The 22,680-nt window shown below is 41.9% G+C and overlaps 3 protein-coding genes across 3 annotated transcripts; 2 read left to right on the forward strand and 1 right to left on the reverse strand.

Annotated features, from left to right (window-relative positions):
• The first annotated feature begins 309 nt into the window (after positions 1–309).
• On the forward strand, positions 310–3,528 carry Yellow-g (L-dopachrome tautomerase yellow-g). The gene is made up of 4 exons (XM_071778942.1): positions 310–458; positions 815–1,351; positions 1,734–2,148; positions 2,366–3,528. The coding sequence occupies exons 2-4, from the start codon at positions 860–862 to the stop codon at positions 2,596–2,598; spliced, it is 1,140 nt and encodes a 379-aa protein (XP_071635043.1). The 5' UTR covers positions 310–458; positions 815–859; the 3' UTR covers positions 2,599–3,528.
• Positions 3,529–3,665: 137 nt separating this feature from the next.
• On the reverse strand, positions 3,666–6,697 carry LOC139813427 (uncharacterized). Its single transcript, XM_071778941.1, has 6 exons — positions 5,962–6,697; positions 5,272–5,539; positions 4,626–4,761; positions 4,343–4,530; positions 3,976–4,119; positions 3,666–3,908 (listed from the first exon to the last, which is right to left on the reverse strand). The coding sequence occupies exons 1-6, from the start codon at positions 6,201–6,203 to the stop codon at positions 3,717–3,719; spliced, it is 1,170 nt and encodes a 389-aa protein (XP_071635042.1). The 5' UTR covers positions 6,204–6,697; the 3' UTR covers positions 3,666–3,716.
• A 764-nt stretch (positions 6,698–7,461) lies between these two features.
• Positions 7,462–22,053, forward strand: LOC139813424 (ubiquitin carboxyl-terminal hydrolase 31). Its single transcript, XM_071778932.1, has 4 exons — positions 7,462–8,485; positions 17,641–18,014; positions 18,300–19,716; positions 19,858–22,053. Exons 1-4 carry the CDS (start codon positions 7,478–7,480, stop codon positions 19,978–19,980), a joined length of 2,922 nt encoding a protein of 973 aa, XP_071635033.1. The 5' UTR covers positions 7,462–7,477; the 3' UTR covers positions 19,981–22,053.
• Positions 22,054–22,680: the final 627 nt, after the last annotated feature.

The following is a 22,680-nucleotide window of genomic DNA, read 5'->3' on the forward strand; positions in this document are numbered from 1 at the left end:
GAGAATAAAAATTACAGAACAAAGCATTATTGAAAAAGATAAGATAACAATAAATTAAATAATTTTATTAAAGAAGTTTATAGATAGCGTTTATTTGTAGGAGTGGAAGTCGGAAGTGCGATAAATTAATAAAACTGACTAAGAAATCATTTCCTGGATACGTTATTGCATTTCCTGGTTTTAACTGCATTTTAAAGCATGCCGTTTTCTGCGTCTTCCTGGACTCGTCGTTATTTATAAATAACATTAAAAAATGCGTACCCCACGAGATACTTCCTCTTTACGAATCGAACCTGAGCAAGAAAGTCATTGCGAAATATTGGGTAGAAGGAGACAATGGCGTACAATAAAAATGTAAACAATTTCAGTTGGTTCACAATCGGCGTATATATAAGTATAAAGCTGTATAAGTGATTCGCATATTCAAAAATTTTCGCCCAACTGATTGCACGGGATATGTAAGTTTTTATACCTTTTATTCGTCGCGTATTCAGCTACCTTGTATTATTACTTCACTTAGAATGCACTGTTTTGTTTATTTCCTTAATACTTATTAAAATTTCTTTAAATATTATATATATATATGTATAAATCAATTTTCATTATACACAATTTAATAACATCTTCTTAATGTTCCAAAAATTTTGCGTCAATTAAAATTCTAAATTCTACATATTTATTTATATGTTTAACTTTTATCAACTTCATCAACTTTAGTAATTACCATTTGGCGTAAAATTTCGTTAAGTTTACAACTATAGGATAATTTTTCGAGAGTAATTTAAAAATTAAATTTTATTATGCGTTTTTATAGAACATCGAGACATTACTGCAACGTGTCATAAGAAACGGGCGCAGGATGAGAATCCCGAGGAGCGCTCTGTGCCTGGTGATCCTGGCTAGTGGCTTATCGTTGGCGGTGTGCGAAAAGGTGTTACTGTCAGAGCTGTCGTTCATCCTGTCGGGTAACAGCTTGGATTGGCCATGCCAAAGCACGAAGAACATCTACACGACGAGCGGGCGTTACCATCCCAAGAATGTCATTGCCACGAGAATGCAGTTCTACAAGAACGATGCGATCATAGCGATGCCGCGCTACAAGCCGGGTGTGCCGTTCACCCTGGGTGTCATGTCAGTGAAGCCAAAAACTTGCGAGCCGAAGGTGACACCGTTCCCCTGCTGGGCGATCCAGGAAGAGGGCAACTGCGAGGCGCTGCAGAGCGTGGTGGACCTGGCTCTGGACATTCAAGAGATCTTGTGGGTATTGGACGTTGGTATCGTAAACACTTTGGAGCAGCCAGTGCGCAGATGTCCCCCGAAAGTCGTCGGAATTGACGTAAAATCCGGAAAGGTATGAGAAATTAACGATTGACAAACGTTGAAGGTGCTTACTAGTCAGGTTCTCAATTCGCGTATAATAATTTTAATATTAATTACACGACAGTTATTATTTCTAATTGAAAAGAAGCTATTATCGGAAGCATTTGTCTTTGAGATGTCTTGATTACTACAATCATTTGATGAAGAAAAAACCATTCAATGACAAAAATCTTCTTAAAAAGTACCTTAATATAAAAAGCAGAAAAATATCTTTAGATATAAGACACGTAACTCTGATTTTCAACAATTTCGTTAAAATCACAAATATTTTACACGATATTTCACTAAAATTCATGATGTATTGAAGATAAAATTACACCGCTCTGAAATAAACGATTCACGGTGTCCCACAGGTCGTGAAGGTGATCGATTTGAGTAACCTGGTGACTCCGGAGTCCCGTCTGCAATATCTGACGGTCGACTACGCGGACGACGGCCAGGTATATGTGTACGTGACCGACGCCGCCTCCAGGTCCATTATCGTTTACAATGTCACCGGGGACCGAGGATACAAAGTGATCCTTCCGAACGCCGTTACCGCCGGTCTCCAACGCAGAGACGTTCTCTACTCGACGCTGGTGAAGAAGAGCTGCGGCACGCCGGTGTTGTATTTTACTTACTTGGGATCCAACAGGCTCTTCGCGATCAAGGCCGAGAACCTGAGACGTGGCCTCACTCAAGGAGCGGTCGTGGATGTCGGGCCGAAGCAACAGAAGATCGTTCTTCTCGGAACCGATAATGGTTGCTCCCTTTTCTTCAGAAATAAGGGTAAGTTTGCGTTTTGCGTTTCAGTCCGATGTGCATCGATCTTCACACGATATTTTAGCTTTTTCTCTTATAGTAAAGTTATACAAAATAAATGTAAGAAAATAATTGAATAGTCTTATAGATTATCTCCGCATTTCTCAAAATGAGTAAAAAAAACTTCCGATAATCGCGGTTTAATTTAACATCTAATTGAGAACAATGATTTATTTATTTTCAGGCGAATCCGATATCTACATGTGGAACACTGAGACACCCTTCAGACAGGAGAACTTCCTTCTGGTGCAAAAGGGTGAAGCGTGCAATTGCCGACTGCCGACTCAAGTGATTCCTTGTTACAAGAGACTCATGTGGGTGATCGAGAGCAACTTCCAGGATTATATACAAAACACCGTGAGCTGCTCGGGCGCCTCCGTGAACATTCATCCCGTGGTCAAGGCTTGCGACGAATAGAAATCATTTGTTAGGACAGGAACAACAGAGCGACTGTGTCGATTATATATATTCGATATTCTCGCAAGCAGGAATTGAAATCGGTAATTTTAGAGAGTATACTTCGTATTTCGATGCATCGGACACGTAAAAATAGTTATCAATGGAATGGCAATGGAGACACGACAATTAGCGTAAGGTACATTTTTCTATTATTTACGGCATCGAAATAATTTTAACAAAATTATGTTGATTTTAGTTCCTACTTCTACAAATCGAACAAACGATCAAATTTTTTCTTCGCGACGATTATCAAACCATACGGCGTTTCTCAATATTATGACGTCAGTTAATCTATTAATTAATGCATTTAATCGTCGCTTAAATTAAAAAAAAAGATAGGAAGGTCAAGTTCTATTTTGTCGCTGATCTAGTCATGTAACCGGCAGCATCTTGCGCCTTGATCCTCGTAGATAGCAAGTTTAATCTGCGAATATTATATCAATTAATGTAACGCGCTGGAACATTTCTTTCAGTTGCATAGATAATTAGATAATTAATGTACAATATTTTTTTCTTCCATAATAACGTAACTATGACAAAGGATTCGCATGTTATCGCGCTCTAAGATCGCGTATTTGGACGAGTTGACCAGTGTAAAAGTTACTTGTCGATGTTCAAATCGATTCCGGCATATAGCTGTCAGTTCTCAAGGCAAATTTTTTGAACCTTGCAATTATTCACCTGCTCAACGATCGAAAAAAGTGATTAATTAATTAATTATATATAATACCTGTAATTGTGTGTTGTTATGTAAGTCATATCGAAACGGCTAATAAACGCCAGCTTATGTAAACGTATATATACGGAGCCACACGTGCCAACTTATGTAACCCATGTATAAATAGGGATAAAACTAGTTTCATTTATGGTAAAGACGTCTTAAAACTATTTAACGTTTTTTTTCCTTTTAGTCAGAGTTATTCCTCATTTCGAAAATACCGACGTCCTATCTGTTACTTTCTTCAAGTAATTAACAGTAAAAATAAGGGCAAATGATCGAAGAATTAAGACAACCGTAATTCTATGAGAAACTCTCCATCAGGTGTTTTATTAAAATTGAAAAAACGATCATTGCACTACAATGTATAAGAGTACTTTTGAATTTTAATTGTTCTGAACTTAAGGATCGAATTACTTGAAATATTTTTCTTTATTGCGCCGGGACATTTCGAATTCACTAAGCCCCAAACGTTTCTTCGCGCATCCATTATGTAATCGGTTATGCACGGGACGTCATCGTTTTGTACCAGAACCGAATGACTCTGCGCCTGAAAGGACAGATCAATCAATTATTCACAATGCGGCTTTTAGAGGGGATTGAATTAAATAATTTACGTTCAAAGGAAGCTTAGTGTCCCATCGCACGCTGGCTCTCTCCGAAGTCATAAAATAGTGCAGGCCGTCTTTTAAATCGCTCAACAGGCCTACGGAAGAGCCTAATTTCTTTCCAAGCCAGGTCACCGTTACATTTTGTACTCCCTAAAATAATATCATCAAAAAAAGAATCTACGAATCATTGTCCGCATTTTTAAAGATTATTATCGAAAATGCGGACAATGAAAAAAATCATACACAGTTGCCTTGTCTGCATTCTTATTTGAAACTTGTATAAAAAATTGTCGGTAGATATGGAACACTGCTGATGTGTATATCAATCCAGTACGACGAATAATACCGAAAAATAATTTAACTTAGCACGCACGCGTGAAGGTGTTATTTGTAAAACGCCATCCGTTCTAATCCTTTCCAGATCAATGCTAAACAGATCGTGCGTATCATGCCCCGTCATGTATAAGGTCGAACTCCTCCGAGAAACAGCGAGGTCGATGGATTCCACGCGAGGAATTTCGGGTCCGTGTAACATTCTCAATTTCCACCACTTGCGCAATCCTGGAATTCGTATCGCAATCGACACAAAAACTAAGAATAATTTCTGTTGCGCCTCATAAATTTTCCTCGGATCCTATCTAATGTAAGTAAATTACCCGAGCTATAAACGACGATCGTTTCGTCACCGGCGTCCGCGATATATCCACAGAATCCCCATTGATCTTCGAGCGGATCAATCACGAGAGACCTTAATCGCTTCGAAGACACTTCAGTTAACTCGGTGGATGATACCTTTAAACATTGTTTAAAAATAGATGGAACCATTCCAAATATTTATTCATCTTTAGAAATAAAATCCAAGCTCGATGATTCAGGATTAAATAACGTATTATTTTATCATATTAATCAATCTATTAATAGCAAAATTCTGTCATTTTATAATTTCTGTAAATCGCACTTTGTTTTATGAAATTTCAAATTAAAGTTTAGTTCTCTACATGCTGACTACGTGTCGTATTTCTCAGAGACCAGCCCATATTTTTATTTATAACTTTGTTAAAAGTACAAAAAATCTTGTTAAAAATATAAAAATATTTCTGGACGAATTTTTTTGTGGAAACTGCCGAACATCGTACGAACAAAATAAAAATTCAAGTCTGCTTGCTAAATTACGAAATACAAACGTTAAATTTAAATAAGGAAAGATCACCAAAAAAAAATGCTAATAATTTAAAATTTTTATCCAGAGATTAATTGACAGTCCTAATAAGATTTAGAGATAATGTAAAATTTAATAGATACCAATCGATCATTTCGTTTCAAGTCGTAAATGAGAATTCGAGGCCAACGATCATGTCCATCGGGCGCGTCTAGAATCCATAATCGTCCTCGAGCATCCACGTCTAATCCAGTTACGGATACGGGAGTTTCATAATCGTGCTTTGATCCTTCTTTAGGAAAAAGCTTCGGAGAGATTGCTGCGTTTGCAACGTTTAATGACAAATTAATTTCAGGCCAGAAAACTTCCACTAAAGTTGGTTTCCATTCTTCTCCCTTTTCATTTCCTGACCTGATAATATATTGTAATAATATATTTAACAATGTATATAAAATGTATTTATTCAGAGAAAACAAAATTTTTTAACTTTGTACAACATAAGTTACCACAGAATGCATTAAATCATATTTATTAATATTTCATATCCTGTGCATATTTTAAACTCGTGATTATGATTAGCATTTTAAAACTATTAATAAGAAATCGAGCGAGAAGATAAAATATAAGCTCATATTTCTTTTTACAAATGGAAGAAATATTTAAGTTACAAGTTTTTTGTAATTAACTGTTTAAATTTTTTTAAGGTGTAAAAATAAAGGGGTATTAAAATTATTCTAGAATTAATTGTTATATATTTGATATTACGCATTACGTGACACGGATTGTGCGGATTACTCACAATTCTTATTATATTGTTATCTTTATTTGTCTACCTGGGAATTGCCAGAAAAGCGCGATTTCTCCACACGGCGAATCTCCATATTAGAACGTCATCCGATATGTTCAGCGACGTTAAATTCCACGAGTGTGAAAAATCAGTTAAAAGAAGATGAAAGACACTAATTCGAAGAATAAAGCGAGTCCTTTCCGAACCGATCATAATGAAAATACTGGTGGAAACGGACACGACGCGACTTTGATCGATTGAACGATATTGCTTTCGCCGAAATGACATCGTCAGCAAGGGATGTGCATTGCTGACAATGACTTTTCGATCGTCGCAAGTCTTTGTCAACTAACAAGTGTCTAAACACTTTCTACACACTGAACTGATTTTTTCTCAAATATCATCAATACTTTTCAAGCTGTAAATTATTTTTTTTAAATAATATAAGAGCGATATATATATGATTATCATTAAAAAACCATCCTATTTTTCATTGTGGACCTTTTTGATCAATTTCTCAAATCGATTTTTCCTCAAATATCACCAATAATTTTCAAGCTGTAAATTATTTTTTTTAAATAATAGAAGAGCGATATATATGTATATGATTATCATTAAAAAACCATCCAATTTTTTATTGTGGACCTTTTTGATCAATTTCTCAAATCGATTTTTCCTCAAATACCACCAATAATTTTCAAGCTGCAAATTATTTTTTTAAAATAATATAAGAGCGATATATATGATTATCATTAAAAAACCATCCAATTTTTTATTGTGGACCTTTTTGATCAATTTCTCAAATCGATTTTTCCTCAAGTATCACCAATAATTTCCAAGCTGCAAAATTATTTAAAAAAAATAATAGCGCAAATTATTTATTTATTATTCCTGTCTTAGCGACCAACGGTAAATTCGAATCGCTGCCGTCGCCCTGGTCGCTTTCGAAACGCCATCGCGGCGGAGATGTCGCGGCGAACGGCGCGTCTTCCCCCGATCGGCCCACCGATGTCGCCAGCCGACGACGGCGGTTTATGGCCGACTCAGCCGACCGCCGAGAGTGCCGAGGCGTCGTGTGAAATCGTGGAAGCCCTTGATACGCGCGGCAAATGGCCGCCGATGGCCGCCGTGGTGCAGTTTACGAGGCGGTGCGTGGTGTTGCGTGACGTCCGACTGCGTTCGGCTGCTGCGGCTGCGGTTGCGCCGGTTGCGGTTCCGCGTAGTAGGCGCGTACGGGACGTGCGGCTGCCGCGTCCGCGTCGTCGTCGTCGTCGTCCCGCGGCGGCAACGTCGCCGTCAACGTTGTCGCCGTTGTCAGCCGCCTCGTCCACGTCGCGGTCGAGGTAACACCGACACACGACACACGACACCCGGAACCCGGGGGGGAAAAAACGTGATGTGAGCGTCATCGACGGCCGAACCTCCGCGACCGCCTGTACGGCCGCCGCCGAGCGAGATTCGCGGTCGTGCTTAATCCCGACCGGAGCGGAGCCAGCTAGCCAGGTCCGTCCGGTCAGCCAGCTTAGCGGAGCCAGACTCACGCCAGCGAGGTGCGGCTGGCGATGAAAGCCGCGCGACCCGAACGCGGCACGTCGGTGATGAAATCGGTGTCCGAGGGCGAGCTGGGCGTGGAGGAAGAGGTTAAACCCGCGGAGCCGCGCGGCGCCACGCGGCTCAAGCGCACCTTTACACTGCCGAGAAACCCGTTTCAAAGTGCCAGCAGCAGGATGTCGCGGCGACGTCCGAAGCAGCAGCAGCAACAGCAGACCCACGGGGACGCGAGGGACGTCAACAGCGGCGCGCCGGGCGCCAAGGAGAACGTCCGGAACAACCTGCAGCCGCCGTCGTCCCAGCAGCAACAGCAGCAGCAGCGGCAGAACGCGACGACGGGGAGGCTGCATGGCGGTCACCCAGGCGGCCAGCAGACCACCGGCAATCAGGAGTCCCAGGAGCGGCCGAGCGGCAAGAAGGTGTTCCGCCGGCCCTCCTGGAAGAAGTTCATCAACAAGATGGTGCGTCACATGTCGAACGTGGGCGCCCAGAACCACAAGGCCGCCGCGATCCACCATCAACGTTGCGGCAGCGGCGTCGGCGTCGGCGTCGGCGGCGGCGACGACCTCGGCTCGAGCGCGGGCGACATCAGGGTGCCGCCGCCGCGACCCGCGCACATCCCGCCCGACCGCGTGCCGGGTGTCATAGGCCTACGTAATCACGGCAACACGTGCTTCATGAACGCCGTGCTGCAGTGCCTCTCGCACACCGACATCCTCGCCGAGTACTTCGTCCTCGATCAGTACAAGGTCGACCTGTCCCGCCGCAACAAGCTCAACTCGAAGAAGTACGGCACCAAGGGCGAGATCACCGAGCAGCTCGCGCTCCTCCTCAAGGCGATCTGGAGCTGCCAGTACGACCCGGAGATGAGCACCGCGTTCAAGAGCGTCGTCGACAAGTACGGCAGCCAGTACCGCGGCAATCTGCAGCACGACGCCCAGGAGTTTCTCCTCTGGCTGCTCGACAAGGTGCACGAGGATCTCAATCAGGCGACCAAGAAGAAGTACAAGATCATAAAGGTGAGCGCGACAAGGCTCGACCGGCCGGCTCAGGCTGCCGCCTCGCGCCGGGTCTTCATCTCCTTCTTCTTTTTCGTCTCCTCCGTAATCGCGGAATGCGCGTTCGCGAGTTATCGCCGGCGATTAAACTGTCCCGTAAAAGAGGGAAATACCTTCCTGCCCGGAGAGCCGCGAATAATTATCGTCCCGCGATTCGGCGTTCAATTTCATCCTGTCCGGGTGATTCGTGTATCTCGAAGACGCTTGGAATTAAACTGTTACCAGCTCTCAATCGGAGATCTTGGAGATTAATATTAATGAGACTAATATCGATTTAAATTGAGCCACTTTAGCCGCATCTCTCTCTCTCTCTCGGCTTGACAACGTTATTTCCAACGTTGAATGGGAATCCGGGGAATGTGTGGAATAGTCGACGATCCCAATCTCCATTTTTATTCCGACGTTATCTCGAAGTCTGTGAATTTATTATCTCTTTTTTTCCTTCGACGCGGGATGGTATTGTTGCTCCTGCCTATCTTTAGACGCCGCTGGTCGTGTCGTCGGGCGTATTTTTAGCAATATACCGAAGCGGTAAGGTCGCGGCGGCCGGCGGCGCGAAAACGAGAATGACGATGTCAACATCGCACGTGCGCGATCGTCTAGTCCACGTAAAGACGCTTGTCGTATCTTGACCTCGGATGAAAACTATACCCGCGGTATCTCTCCGCGACGAGTAGATAACAAAAAGTGGAAATGGTCATTTAAAAGAGAAGCGTCATTATCTTGTTATTATCTCTTGAAGTAGCGCGATATTTTTATCGTGACAAATTATTGTCAAAAAGCTTCGCTCTATGAGGAGATTACGGTCAGGAATGTTAAAACTGTACCTATATATACTTATTTTGAAATTATTTTGTCACAATTTCGAAATTTTGTAATTGCAAATGAGATCGTTACAAATGAACCATTTCGCGGATATGAATTAACGATTAATATTAATATATCCGTAAAACAATATATATTAATAGTGTAATCTACTCGTGTGAATTAATAAAATTAACATGCGTATATTTGCGTTACATTAATAAAATATGCAAATATACGCGTACAATACTTAAATCATTGACAATTTATTTGAGGAAAGAATGTGACGAGTCGCTCTTGATGAATCAGCGCTATTTTGTGCTTGATTTACGAAAACAGGAAAAACACTGGCTGCACCGCAGTATTGAAGCTTATCAATAATATAATTATCGTCCGATACAAATATCTCTAGTCATTTTGATATTTCTACTCTAGTGTGTCTACACCACACAATTAAAATCCATTGCTGTGGTATACCCTCTATGGTAAATAGGAAGAAAATTCCCCACATCGATACGTCTTCCAGCATTAGGATAACGGCGACCGTCGCCAATTAAATCCGACAAGTTCAGCATGGAGTAATTAAAGCGACCGTCAGTAGCATTTTACTTCAAAGCGTAGCGGGCACGGTGGGCAATTAAACGCATACTTCGGTAGCGGCTTAATCGTCGAGCCGGGCGTCACGACGAAAGAAACTTTCTCCTTGGATCGTCGTGGCCAGCCGGAGAGACGCTCGACGAAAGCTCGCTGCGGCTCTCTCTCTCTTTCTCCTCCTCTCTCTGTCCTTTTCTCTTAAAGTACGCCGCGTGTACGGTGCGTAGGCACGACTGCACTTGAGCGTATATTCTCGGTGCGGACGCTGACAATCTCCCGCGTGCGTGACTGGTGGAAGCAGCCGCGAACACGCGAGCCGCACCGACGACCTTTTTCGCTTCATCTCGTTCGACACCTTCGCCACGTATGGATGAGCCGAGGGATAGATACAATCGACCGTCTTTTAAATACCGAACGCACGCGATAATAAAGACAAATCAATGTCGAATTAATATCCTAAAGGCCATTGCACGTAACAAAATTTTAGTCATAATTGTAAGGCCGTAAGAAAATAGACCAATCACACTCGATTATTATTCGAGCTAAAGGAGAATAATCGACTGTGATTGGTCTATTTTCTTACGGCCTTACGATTATGACTAAAACTTTGTTACGTGTAATGGCCTTTACGCTCGTTGAAGAAGGTCGCGCTGATTATCTTAATTAAAGACAAATAATTTACGTGGTGGCTGGCGCCTTCTCTAAGGACCCGTGCACAATGAGGGGAGTAAGGAACAAGGAATTAAACATTAAGCGAATTCCTTGTTCCTTATTCCTCACATTGTGCGTGAGCCCTGACTCCTCGGATCTTATATCTCCGTGACAACGTGTGTCTACTTTAACATCTTAAATCTTTTAGAAAACGCTCCGTGGATTTCGAGTCTTTACGATAAAGTCATGTTCCCCCTTCGCCGTACATTTTGAATTAGTGAGAAGATAGAAAGTAAAATATTGAAGAAAAGAGGATGGGAAGAACGCGGGGACGTAAAAGAGATTGGTATTTCTAAAAAAGAAGGCAATAAAATGTAGGGAAGCTCGAGTCCAAGATGTTTCCTTGTAGATTCGAGTACTTCAAAGATAATCTTTATAAGAATACCAAGAGCAGGCACAGATTCTGTCGATCGTATTGAGATTCTGAAAGTGGGAGTTTTTTTTACATAAATATGGTTAGTACATTAGGTATAAATAAGAAATAAAACACAAATATATAAATCATTTGTTATACATAATCGAGAATGTAGTACAGAGAATGCAATAAAATACGAAAGATTCTCGTGGCAGTTTAGTTTGATTGTTGACAATAAGTCGGTTATTTTCGGAGCTTCGGTTTACGATGCAAAAATACAAGTTCGACGATTATAAACGCGAGCCGAGCGGCGATGGGCTTCGCTCCATTTTTTATTTACCCGCTTCGCGAAACGTGCCAATCGACAAACGGCCAGTCAGTCGAGACCTTAACCCGAATTTGCTTCGCGTTCGAAATATACGTGCTACGGTTTTTCAATTACGAGATCCCAAGGTGGACGATGCGAGATTGAAATGTCGCCGAGGTAAAAAGAGAGAAAAGGAGTTTCAGTCCGAAAAAATGTATGTCACACGAGAGAATTGCGGTTTCCCCGAACTGCGGTTTTAATTCCGAAGGGCCCTGCTGACGATCGTGGCGCAGGAAATGTATACGTTAATATGAGAAAATTAACGAATCGTCCTGTGAAATTTCACCAGCTGATAATCGCTTATTTTCTTTTTTAAGCGTGTGTTACGAAATCGTTCAGATTAACGACGTGACGACTGCACAATTATTTATCATTACTGATTTAATGTATGTCACGGAATCGTGTAAATAACGTCACACATATCAATCATTATCGTTATATCATTTAAAAATATCGGCACTCGTATCGGCGGTGTCACATTTTCTTTTTCATGTTAAACAAACATTTTCATGATCGTGTTAAGAAAAATAATCGAACGACACGAGCGATATAATTTGTGAACTCCGCTTTGACGATCCAGCAAGTAGACGATAAGAATATCGTGAACTCGATAATCCGGTCAAAACTGTTTTTTTACCAAGCGAAGGAACATAAAATAACGAGTTAGATTACTACCGTGAATTATGTGTAAATAAGCGCGTTTTAATGCGTTCGGGGGCCATGCCTTTGTACTTCATCTTTGTGCGATTATTCATCTCCCGCCGTTATCTTATCGCTCGCCTCTCGGTTGCGGTTCCAATACGTTTGCCGAGTTAGCAAAGATAAGGTCCTCATAACCGAACCGCCCGATCGTTCGAATTCGGTATCAGCGATTACCACGTCGCTCATTAAATATGCCATTTCTGTGAAGTTGCGCTTACGAAGGAAGGACACCGCTCGATCATCGATATCAAGCGGGGGACACGTCATTTTTATCGCCGTTCTTGCGCGAGCGTTTTATCTTCGCGATCTCGAGCATGGAGACGATGACATACACCTCGCGCGTCTTTTTTTTCGAGTGCCTGCGTTTCGAGAAAACCGTATCGTACGCGCGACACACATTCGCGCGAGCGGATCGTCGCGTCGCGGCCGAGCCGCGCCGCGAAGTCGAACGCGAGGAAATCGGAGTCGTATGCCGCGCAGACGGGAGCCGGGGTACCGTAACGAGGACCGGCCTTGAACGGGGCCACGGAGATCCAGTTATCAGTTCGCATCGCCGAGCGCTTTTTCGCGGATTACGGCGCACATGTGGACTAACTACTGTCATACGGCGCCAACGTGCGCAACCCGCGCTCGCGCTTTCTTCACACCTCGCCCGCCGCCAGCTTCGATCCTCCCGCCGCTTTTCTCAACAGATAAATCTTGCAATTGGAGTATCGCATGCATTTCGTTTCGAATTACCGCGGTTTTGATTGTGCGTACACTGTTAAATATTTAAGGATGAAACCAGTATCTTGAGTTGAATGACATTTTGTTATTCTTAACTGCCGTGTGTGTCAAAATTTATTATTTCAACACAAAACAGTATTGTTTTAACTCCACTGGTTTAGTTAAATTAACGATATTCAGTATAGGAGTATTGGCGACCTATAAAAATGACTCACATCGAGTATAATTTAATACTATGGATTTAACAATATATGTTATGATCAAAGAGATCATTTTGATCTAATTACACACGAATCGGTGACGTTGGCTGTTATGACAAATCTCTTCTAATCTGTTATGTTAGCAATTATTTATTACGACTAATCTGTAATCAATAATCTATAATCTACATCGGATTAATCACATGACTAATTAACGTATGAATAATTCGTATTTTGATGACAATTTATTTTCAATCTTGAATTAATTAATTTTAAAATGTATATGTCCGAGGATGCATCGAATTTGAATTATGCTAGAATAATTACAAAGGGAAGGGGTTATCTTCCATATTGTTTACAACGTGATGCACTGATTTCAATCGATCGCACGCACGTAATTGCGAATTAACCGGCGAGATTTTCCATCTTCGCAAAAACCGGATATGTTAAATAGTTAAAATATAGTTCCAGATGTAATCCAGTTCGAGAAGAGATCAGCGAGTTGCACACGCATATCATCCGGTCATCGGATGGATGTGACTCGTTTTTTAACACTAGGGTGGGGAGGGAAGGGAAGTCAACGTAATTGTCAGCAAAATATTTACGTAACGCTATTTATAGCGTCGAGGAGCGTCCGAGAGCGACGTGGACGCGAAAAAAGAACGTTACGCCCAATCATCCTTGCGTGACCCGTTCCTTCCATCTCCTGCGTTTCATATACGCACACGCGAGAGCGAACGGTATATAAAAAAAAAAAAAAATTACAAAGAATCGCGCTGTTCCGGCGCATATTTCGAATTCCACACATCGATGGTCGTATATGCGCGCACGCATTCGAAAATGTTGCATCACTGGCCATGATACGCGAGCGCAATTGACGAGGCTCCACGTGGACATCGCGTAAACAAATCCGTATCGAAAGAAATCGCTTTTTGTGTAGTCATATCGTAGGGAATCGCATATCGCGAACTTATCGTTGACGTAAGTGGCGCTCCATTTGTTGATATCTTACTAAGAAAAACAGCTACGCACGAGAAAATAGATTTAATCTTATTGTTTTGCATCTCGTTGAAGAGAAAGAGAGAGACAGAGAGGTTTTGTATCTTATAATAAAATTGTTTGGACAAGTTTTATTTTCACAGTGTCACACTGATATAATGGTCTCTATAACGGTAGTTTACTACAAACCGTCAGTGTCGTCATAATATGTCGTCTTAACGTAAAATCATACATCTTTTTCTCGGTAAATATAACGATGTGAAGTAATTGAGGAAGGATATACTTTTGTTTTTATTCACGAAAGAACTATGTAAGAGCAAGAGCGTTTGCTTACGTTCAAAGTTAAAGCACGTTTCTTTCCATAAATAAAACGCTGATAATGTCGAGATGTCTGAGCTTGAAAGAGTACTTCCTGTGTTTTTTAAAAGCGAGATATAACATTTTAAAATGTTTCGAAATTCGAAATATATTCAGCTGAATCGCGCGATTGACATATAACTATTGACATTTAAAAACATGTATTACAAAATGAATAAACATAAATTTTATACACGTCGGATATATGAGATTTATGTTTATTCAATTTGTAATACATATTTTTAAATAGTATCTACATTTATAATTTATAATTGTGTTTCCGTATACAATACATATTATAATTATACATGTTTGCTAAATTACATATGGAGGGGTAAAGGTCATAGTGGTGTAACTCAAATTTTTTTTAATTTTTTCTCGCGTGCATATATAGATGTAATCTATACAATATATAAATATTATAAATTGCATCTGTGCACACACAAAAATATTTTTAAAAATTTGACTTACACCACTGTGGTTTTTACCCCTCCATGTATACATTAACAATTATTGGTATCTGTAAGTATTTTCAAATATAAAACAAACGTTTCGCGAAGCGAAAGACGGTTGTGAAAGCGGAAAGTGCATTTAGCGTGCTTACATATTTTAAAACAGATCTCCTTCCGCATGCGTTCTTATTTTTACTTTTATGACTCACTGCGTCGACAAAAACCGCGACCGGCAGAATTCATGAATCATGACACGCGACTCATCGGGTCTTCTGATTTTTTGCGAGCAAAAATTACGAAGCCGTTACATGTTACATCGTGCAATTAACGTTTCGAAAAAGTACATTTTCTCGAGAAAAATTTCAGCCAAACAGAATTATATAAAGTAAACGAATTAAATGTATATTACATGTCGCGTTAGAAGATACGGCTGGAACGAATTTATCGTAACGGGAAAATTTCGCAAATAGTTTGAAAACTGAGGAACAATCTTGCGGGAGGTATCACGTGTCGCGGGAGAAATCATAGATGTAAAGCCGATATTGTATGCGCAATCATTTGATAGCTATCGAATGTGGTCATCGATAAGTGGCTCGCTTCTGCGAGAACGCGGTCGCGCTAAACAGATCGGAGGAGTGTGTTTCCAATCCATCCATCGGCCGATCCATTAGCGGTATGCTTTCAGGAAAAGATCAACGATTGTGGAGCTGAATATTCGTAAGGGCGCGCGTATACAAATGACGGTTTTACCGAGTCGCGGGAGTACACGTGCACCGGCGTGACATTGACCAATTGTCGGAGCGCGAGTCGTTCCAGCCGTATACGCATCGGAAATTACTTCCGGCAACCGGATCGCTGATACATCCTGCGCGATCAGCCCGGTGATTATCCCATTCTGCGGTTTTTCATCGCGTGTTACAAATTACACGGCTTCGGAAAGCGCGAGCGAGCGAGCCCGCGTGGCATTGCGAAGCCCCGCGTGCGTCGTCGATCGCCACAACGTTCCGCTCCGCGTTAACGAGGGTCACCGGTACCTTTCATCACATTGAAATATCGTCGCTCGACGGTATTACGTAACATTCCAGCGCGATCTCGCATTGGTATTTATCGGAATTATGTCGAGCTTTTGCGTTACGTAACGGCAAGTTCTGTCGCAAGTCCAGTAGGTGACTTTTCTACGTGATCTGACTTGAAAAAATTTTATTTCACCGTAGAATAAATTAATATTGACGGTTTCGGTCATTGGGGTCTCATAATTAATTTATAATTAATCTAATAATTATTATTGTGAATTTTATACATGTTTTTATTATTAGACATAAGATCTCTCTTGTTTAATTGAAAATATCAATATTTATTCTGTGTTATACATATTGGTCGCTATTTACTCATTATTTTCTCTCTTTCTCTCTCTCTATCTTTCTCCTCAATTATTTCCTCGGTTTGCTTAATTTTATTTGACTTATTAGGAAATTACATCGTTACGAATCGTCGCCTATTTGTAAATATACTCGATAACATCGATTTTCTTTCAAGGCTCGTTATATCTTATTTACGTTAACGAAATAGACGTACAAAGTGCGAACAGCTGGTCAATAATGACTCCTATAACTTACATGATATGCGCTACTTACAGTAAGTTTGAATAGCTGCAGGCAATAAAGTTTTACCACAATGCGTCGAATGCGCGATATACCGCTACCTCGTTCTTGCGCGGCTCTCTGTGCGAAGAGACTCGCGATCTACTCGAAGGCTACGAAATGCACAGCCTCGATATTTATTATCCCATTAACGGGAGGTCGTATCTTTGTTCCGAATCAGGCTCCGAAACGGAATGCAAACGAATCGCATTCGATAACAAAACTGGAGAGCTCTCTCGCCTGTAATAATTTTCTCGTTTAATTCAAACAACATTTCGTTAATTTATTCGATAAAATTAAACACTTGGGATATCTCTGAAATAAATGTTTATACACGAGAGTGGGTACTTTAGTTGGTGATAAAATATCGGAACGCGGCAACACAGAAGCTTCCGGACACGTCGAGTTATGTCATATCGCTCGATCGTATCGTTCAATTTCGGTCTATTGAATAGCAAAAGCATTATCTTATCACCCCGTCATTCTATATAATTATTGCAATTTTATAGAGATTATTTTAAGACTCCGCACACATTTGTCCAGTCGTCGAGTTGAATAAAGCGCGAAGGGGACCTTTTATTATCTCAATCGTGTGCCAATCGGTGCATCGGGGTCCTAACGTTAAGTCGCTAAGTGCTTACGTTAATGAGCGCATGGCGTTTTAGCGTATCGGCGACAATTGTGTCGAAACCGCGCGGAGAGTTCGTTAGCGTTCGGTCGGCTCCTCCTTTTAACGTTCCGCGTATAGTCTTCCTTTCGGCGAAGGGAAAAAGGAGCTGCCAAGCGGCGGCTGCGACAGCGCGGTGATCTATTAATAGACCGCGGACGCGTTACGGATGATTGTCGTTATGTGCTTTGAGCGATAACCGAGTTTCGCGTTAATGTCGAGTCGGGGCAAGAAAGGCGGTCGCGGACCCCGCTCGCTCGGGATTCACGCCCGCGCCGTCTGCGTGCGTATACGGCTTCGTGTCGGCGGCGCAGACAGCCTCGCCTCAAACCCATTTTCCCAGATTACATAAACTGCAAAACAGAGCTGCGAAAAAAAAAGAAAGAGAACTGAGTTCGTTACAGATTGATGACTGCGTATACTTGTCAAGTAAAACCCCGATGTGGCGAGGCCACTCTCGAAGTAATTTTACTAGAATTTTCACAAGTCGGATATCTCGTCGTTTAACACGCTCTAATTCCGTTTTTTTTTCCATTTTGCAGAACTCATTCGGCAGACCGGACGACATCGTTGCCGCGGAGACGCTTGCGAATCACGTGCGGTGTAACAACTCGTTCGTACACGCCGTATTCCAAGCGCAGTTCCGGTCTAGTCTGACCTGTCCGAGATGCCACCGGCAGTCGAACACCTTCGACCCCTTTCTGTGCGTGTCGGTGCCGGTGCCGCAGAATCATCGGCAGATGAATCTCTACGTGAACGTCCTCTACACGTCGCAACAGCCGCGGCAGGTCAAGATCGGCGTGAGCGTGAATCAGGCGGCCAACGTGCGGGAGCTACGAGAGATCCTGGCCAGCGACACCGGCGTGGACGAGAATCACATGCTACTGACCGAGATCCACGACGAAGGATTTCACAGGTTTAAATTGTGGTTTAAAAACTCCAAAATTGCACTCTTGCAGTACGTAGCGATGAAAAAAGGAAACAGTTAATAGCGCTGGCAATAAATTTCACTCGCGCATTGCTAAAGAAAGCACGAAGGTACGAAGATAAGAAATTGGCAACTTTTTTTTTTATTATTTTACGATATTCGATCGGTTTGCAATGTTTGCACATTACTATTCTTTATACTTATCTACTGAGCGTTTTGTATCATAATAATAGAACAAAAAGAATAAGATCTTTTCTTTTTTTCCTTCCACAGAACCTTCTCTGACTGTCAGCCTCTATCCGTGATTATGGAAAACGATCCACTTTACTGCATCGAGCTGCCGCAATTGAAGGAGCCTACGGAGCAAGCGTACATCCTGTTGGTTTGGATCAACGTTCTCGTGAAGGGGGATCTGAGGCAACGTTTCGGCAGCCCGTACACGATGCAGGTGTCACGCGAGACGTCCTACGAGGATCTGCAGAAGCTCCTGCTCAAAGAGATGCATAGCACGTTAGCGGACGACGTTCTCACGACAAGCCAGAGTCCGGGGCTCTTCAACATCCGTGTGGCGGATCCGGCGGCGACGCCGATCCAGGACGAGCATCCCTGTATCGATCCCTGCGTGGAGCATCCGCTTTACACGGAGCAGATCGAGCAAGCGTTGGCTCTTTGTGCCGACGACTCGGGTCCACAACACGTGAAGCTGATCCTCGAGTGGGATGAGGCCACCAAATCCAATATTATACAGGACGACAGCGATCAGATCGAGGAGCACGCCAGTGTGAAACAGTTGAAAACTAATTCCGAACTGGGCGGCGCGGTTACCCTGGAGGAATGTTTCGATCTGTACACGCGGGCGGAGATACTGGGCGCGGAAGACGCGTGGCATTGCCCCTACTGCAACAAGAAGCAAGAAGTCGTAAAAAAGCTAGGTCTCTGGTCACTACCCGATATATTAGTCATACACTTGAAAAGATTTCGTCAGCAGTCTAAGCAACGGTCAACGTCCAAGCTGACTATGCTGGTGGACTTTCCTTTGTACGGCTTCGACATGACGCCACATCTCGCTCACAATGGCGTTCAGACGACGCATAACAATGTCACCAGCTTGGGCGGCCTGGGATGGTCGCCCTGGAAAAAACCGCGACCGCGGCAACACAATATCCCCAAGTACGACGAGAATGTCTACGATCTCTATGCGATATGCAATCACCATGGACAGGATCTGCAGGGCGGGCATTACACGGCGTTTTGTAGAAATCCGTATGATACGCAGTGGTACTGTTTCGACGACACGCGCGTAGAAGCGGTCAATGACACGAATCTGATCACGAACGCGGCGTACATGTTGTTCTACCAGCGAAGAGGTCTGTCCAATAACTCCACGGGAAATTCGTCCGCGGCGTCCACGAGCTCGACTGGTTCCGGTCTGGATCACTGGGTGTCGAAAATGCCGCCGTTTTATTTCAACAATAAGAGCACCAGTGACGTAACGAACAACAAGCAAAGTAAATCGCAAGAGATACTATGCCAGGAGAAGATTGTCGAGGAGAAGAACATGACCAACTTCACCAGAGGCTGCGGCAATTACGCGACTCTGCAGCCGAAGAAGAGAAACGCGGCGACGGAAACTGATATTGGGCAGATCGATCACTACTCAGATGACGAAGCACCTTGCAGAAGAGAATGGGTATGTAATACATGTTATTACTCAAACACATCAGCTATATTCGTGATAAAGTCGTTATACCGTTTTTTATAAATAATTTTTATATGGCAAGAGTAAAAATTAATCGAGTATTCTTCATCGTATGTTAATATTTGATTGCAGGCCTCTCCGAAACCTATGCGAAAGACCTCATCCATCACACTGACGCCACACATACCGCCAGCAATAATTCAGACTGCTAGCAGTGATCCAAATACAACGGTGATACACGAATCCACGTTGTAACACACGATATAAGCCAGACTTCTCCGTCTGGCTCGAGCGATGCTCAATGTACAGTGCCTGGTGTGCCGTGATGTTTGAACAACATCGAGTGGCGAGATTAAAACAAAAAAGAAGAAAAACAATTCCGATAGAGTATATAAATCCGTTATTTTTCGATTACTGAACGGGGGACGATACGCCGAGAGACGTCAAAAGGTCATTCCTTCACCTCGAATTTATATAGGAAAAAAAAACTGCTTTCTCATATGGACGCCGAAGTGAATGACGGATTTCAGCGGCGCGCTTCTCTTCGCGCATGTTATTTCGTGCGGTGTAAACAAATCTACCCGCAGACGATCTTTCGGACGATAAATAGAAATACGAGGCATTAGTAATTTTTGTAATTGTAATACCATGTTTGTATACAGCTCGCGTGGATTGTATTATATGATAGCAGCTAAGATAGCTTTTTAAAAGGAAGACAAATCTTATACTCAGTATATGAAGAATCGCGTATATTCTTAAGAGAAGGAAAAGAAACCTCTAGTGTTTATATTAACACAGTTAAAATACCTTGAATGCAATAGGCAACTAAATTCTACCTATGTCCAGAGGATGGAAGAAGATATTTCCGGAGCGGTTTAGCGCAGTCGTAACGCGTCTACAACGTCATTGTGTCAACGCAAACGTTCGTTCGCATCGTGTCATCTTACAATGAAAGTATATGACAATAAACGAAAAACAAATTTGTACACTCACAAATCCTGCGTTAACAAATACACATCTCTCGTTTCCTCCACGATTGATCGTTTCTGGACATACTAGCGTAGCTATTCGACCGTTTGCTTTGAGAATCTATGCTTGTAACTGTAATATTTATATTATACCTGTATCATCCACTAGTGGCCTTATCTAAGTAATTAATACTGATACACACACGTCACGTTATTAAGCATATTAATCATACGTATTACTCACAAGCGTTTTATTTTAGATATTGAGACTGTTTTTTTTTTTGCGAGAGTCACACCGAATCGTGTAACGTTAATTTTGCAATATCCTTGTCTGATTTAAGTATCGTTTAGGAAACACCTGTGAGAGTTATAGTTTATATCACAGCCTACAGTCAAGTTCTTCCAACGACTGTGTGGACACAGCGCTCCGCTAGTGCGAAAGAGAGAGAGAGATGGGCGATCAATTTTCAGCGCGGTACGGCTTTTCTACATAACGGAGAACAAGACAAATCCACAGTTGGTTTCTTATCTCGCGATTGGATATACTTCAATCTCTCTCAGTTTTAACAATCATTCCAATTTGAATGTCGAGTAGAGTGTGCGAACGTGAGAGCGAGCGCGAGCGTGAGAAAGCGAGAATTTATAAATATATATATATATGTATACATACAAGATTATATAAAGAATGAAAGATGTTTAAGTTATTCTATTAATTAACATTTATTACTAGTCACACGTATCGTGGACACGGGTAGTTGATAACGGTGATTACGAGCGCAAACGGCAAAATGTGTCGCGAGTTGCTGTGCTACCCGGTATGATTTTTAGAATTTCCGTCACGCGACTGAGGATTATACACATACACACACATATACACGTTATTAAATATTAGTTATTCTTTCGTTGAGATAGAGGATGTATATGTATATATATATTACATATGTATACGGGAGAAATGTGTTATTCCATTTTCGTGCATGTTGCAGTACATATATTTAACTTCTCGGTCGTTTTCGATCTACGGCTCTCGTCGTACGTTGCATTTTGTTACACGTTTACAAAGGGGTGAGGCGGGGCAAAAATATCGTGTGATATCTTACTAATTCGTTCCGTTGGACCGTATATATGCATATATATATATGTATACATAAATGCGTACCGTGTCTTTTTGAATATCTTTTTAGGATTATAACGATAAAACTCTCTTCTGCGAAACTTCTTTACTTATCGACCAAATAAAACGGGGACTTAAGTAACCGAGACGGCGGTGCTGCGACTCTTGATATCTTACCGACGATATGGCGCAGAAATCGTGAATAACTTTGAATGATTGGAAAATAAATACGATATGAGACAGAAAGTGCAAAGTGCTTTTCTTTTCTGTTCCGCACCGAGACGATCTCTCGGCTCTCGTGTCCATTTTTATCAATTAAAGTTAATCTGCATCGATAGAAAATGGACATTGGACCTTTCCGTAGGCTTCTCTCGGATTCGCGGAAAGACGAGCGGCCAATTTTCACGAACTTGTCGTCAATATGTTTTAATGGACAAGAATTATGTACTATGTTATGTTATAAAATTCAAATTTTAAACAAAACAGAAAAAGGGGAGGGAAAAATCGAAAGGAAATGCATCCGCCAACCGGCAGGAAGCCGGTTAAGAAGCAACATTTACCTACATTAAAAACAATCGTGTTAATGAAATGGAACAAGCATTACTTAATAATTAATTATAATTAGCTTGATCAACGATTAATTCGACAGACTCGTTCAGATCAAATTATCTAATCTATATCGTCCCTCCAATTTTTTTTCATCATATGTTAAACAACAGATTGATAATTCTGTCCATGTAGTCCATGTTAACGAGATAGTACAGTTAATTTACTCGATAAGCTAATGGGAGTCAATCCTGTGAATGTGACTATATCAACGCCCGTACTATCTCATTAGCATTATCGATGTCTTAGCACATAGGAAGGAATCTT

Source organism: Temnothorax longispinosus, chromosome 5 (assembly GCF_030848805.1).
Source record: "Temnothorax longispinosus isolate EJ_2023e chromosome 5, Tlon_JGU_v1, whole genome shotgun sequence".
NCBI lineage: Eukaryota > Metazoa > Arthropoda > Insecta > Hymenoptera > Formicidae > Temnothorax > Temnothorax longispinosus.

Excerpts from the sequence above, each read along its gene's own strand:
- LOC139813427 (XM_071778941.1), bottom strand. The coding sequence starts at position 6,203 with ATGTCATTTCGGCGAAAGCAATATCGTTCAATCGATCAAAGTCGCGTC. Across the intron at positions 5,540-5,961 it reads GCTTTTCTGGCAATTCCCAG|GTCAGGAAATGAAAAGGGAG; the intron begins GTAGACAAATAA and ends ATATATTATCAG. Across the intron at positions 4,762-5,271 it reads TGAAACGAAATGATCGATTG|GTATCATCCACCGAGTTAAC; the intron begins GTATCTATTAAA and ends CAATGTTTAAAG.
- Yellow-g (XM_071778942.1), top strand. The coding sequence starts at position 860 with ATGAGAATCCCGAGGAGCGCTCTGTGCCTGGTGATCCTGGCTAGTGGC. Across the intron at positions 1,352-1,733 it reads TTGACGTAAAATCCGGAAAG|GTCGTGAAGGTGATCGATTT; the intron begins GTATGAGAAATT and ends GGTGTCCCACAG. Across the intron at positions 2,149-2,365 it reads CCTTTTCTTCAGAAATAAGG|GCGAATCCGATATCTACATG; the intron begins GTAAGTTTGCGT and ends ATTTATTTTCAG.
- LOC139813424 (XM_071778932.1), top strand. The coding sequence starts at position 7,478 with ATGAAAGCCGCGCGACCCGAACGCGGCACGTCGGTGATGAAATCGGTG. Across the intron at positions 8,486-17,640 it reads AGAAGTACAAGATCATAAAG|AACTCATTCGGCAGACCGGA; the intron begins GTGAGCGCGACA and ends TCCATTTTGCAG. Across the intron at positions 19,717-19,857 it reads CACCTTGCAGAAGAGAATGG|GCCTCTCCGAAACCTATGCG; the intron begins GTATGTAATACA and ends ATTTGATTGCAG.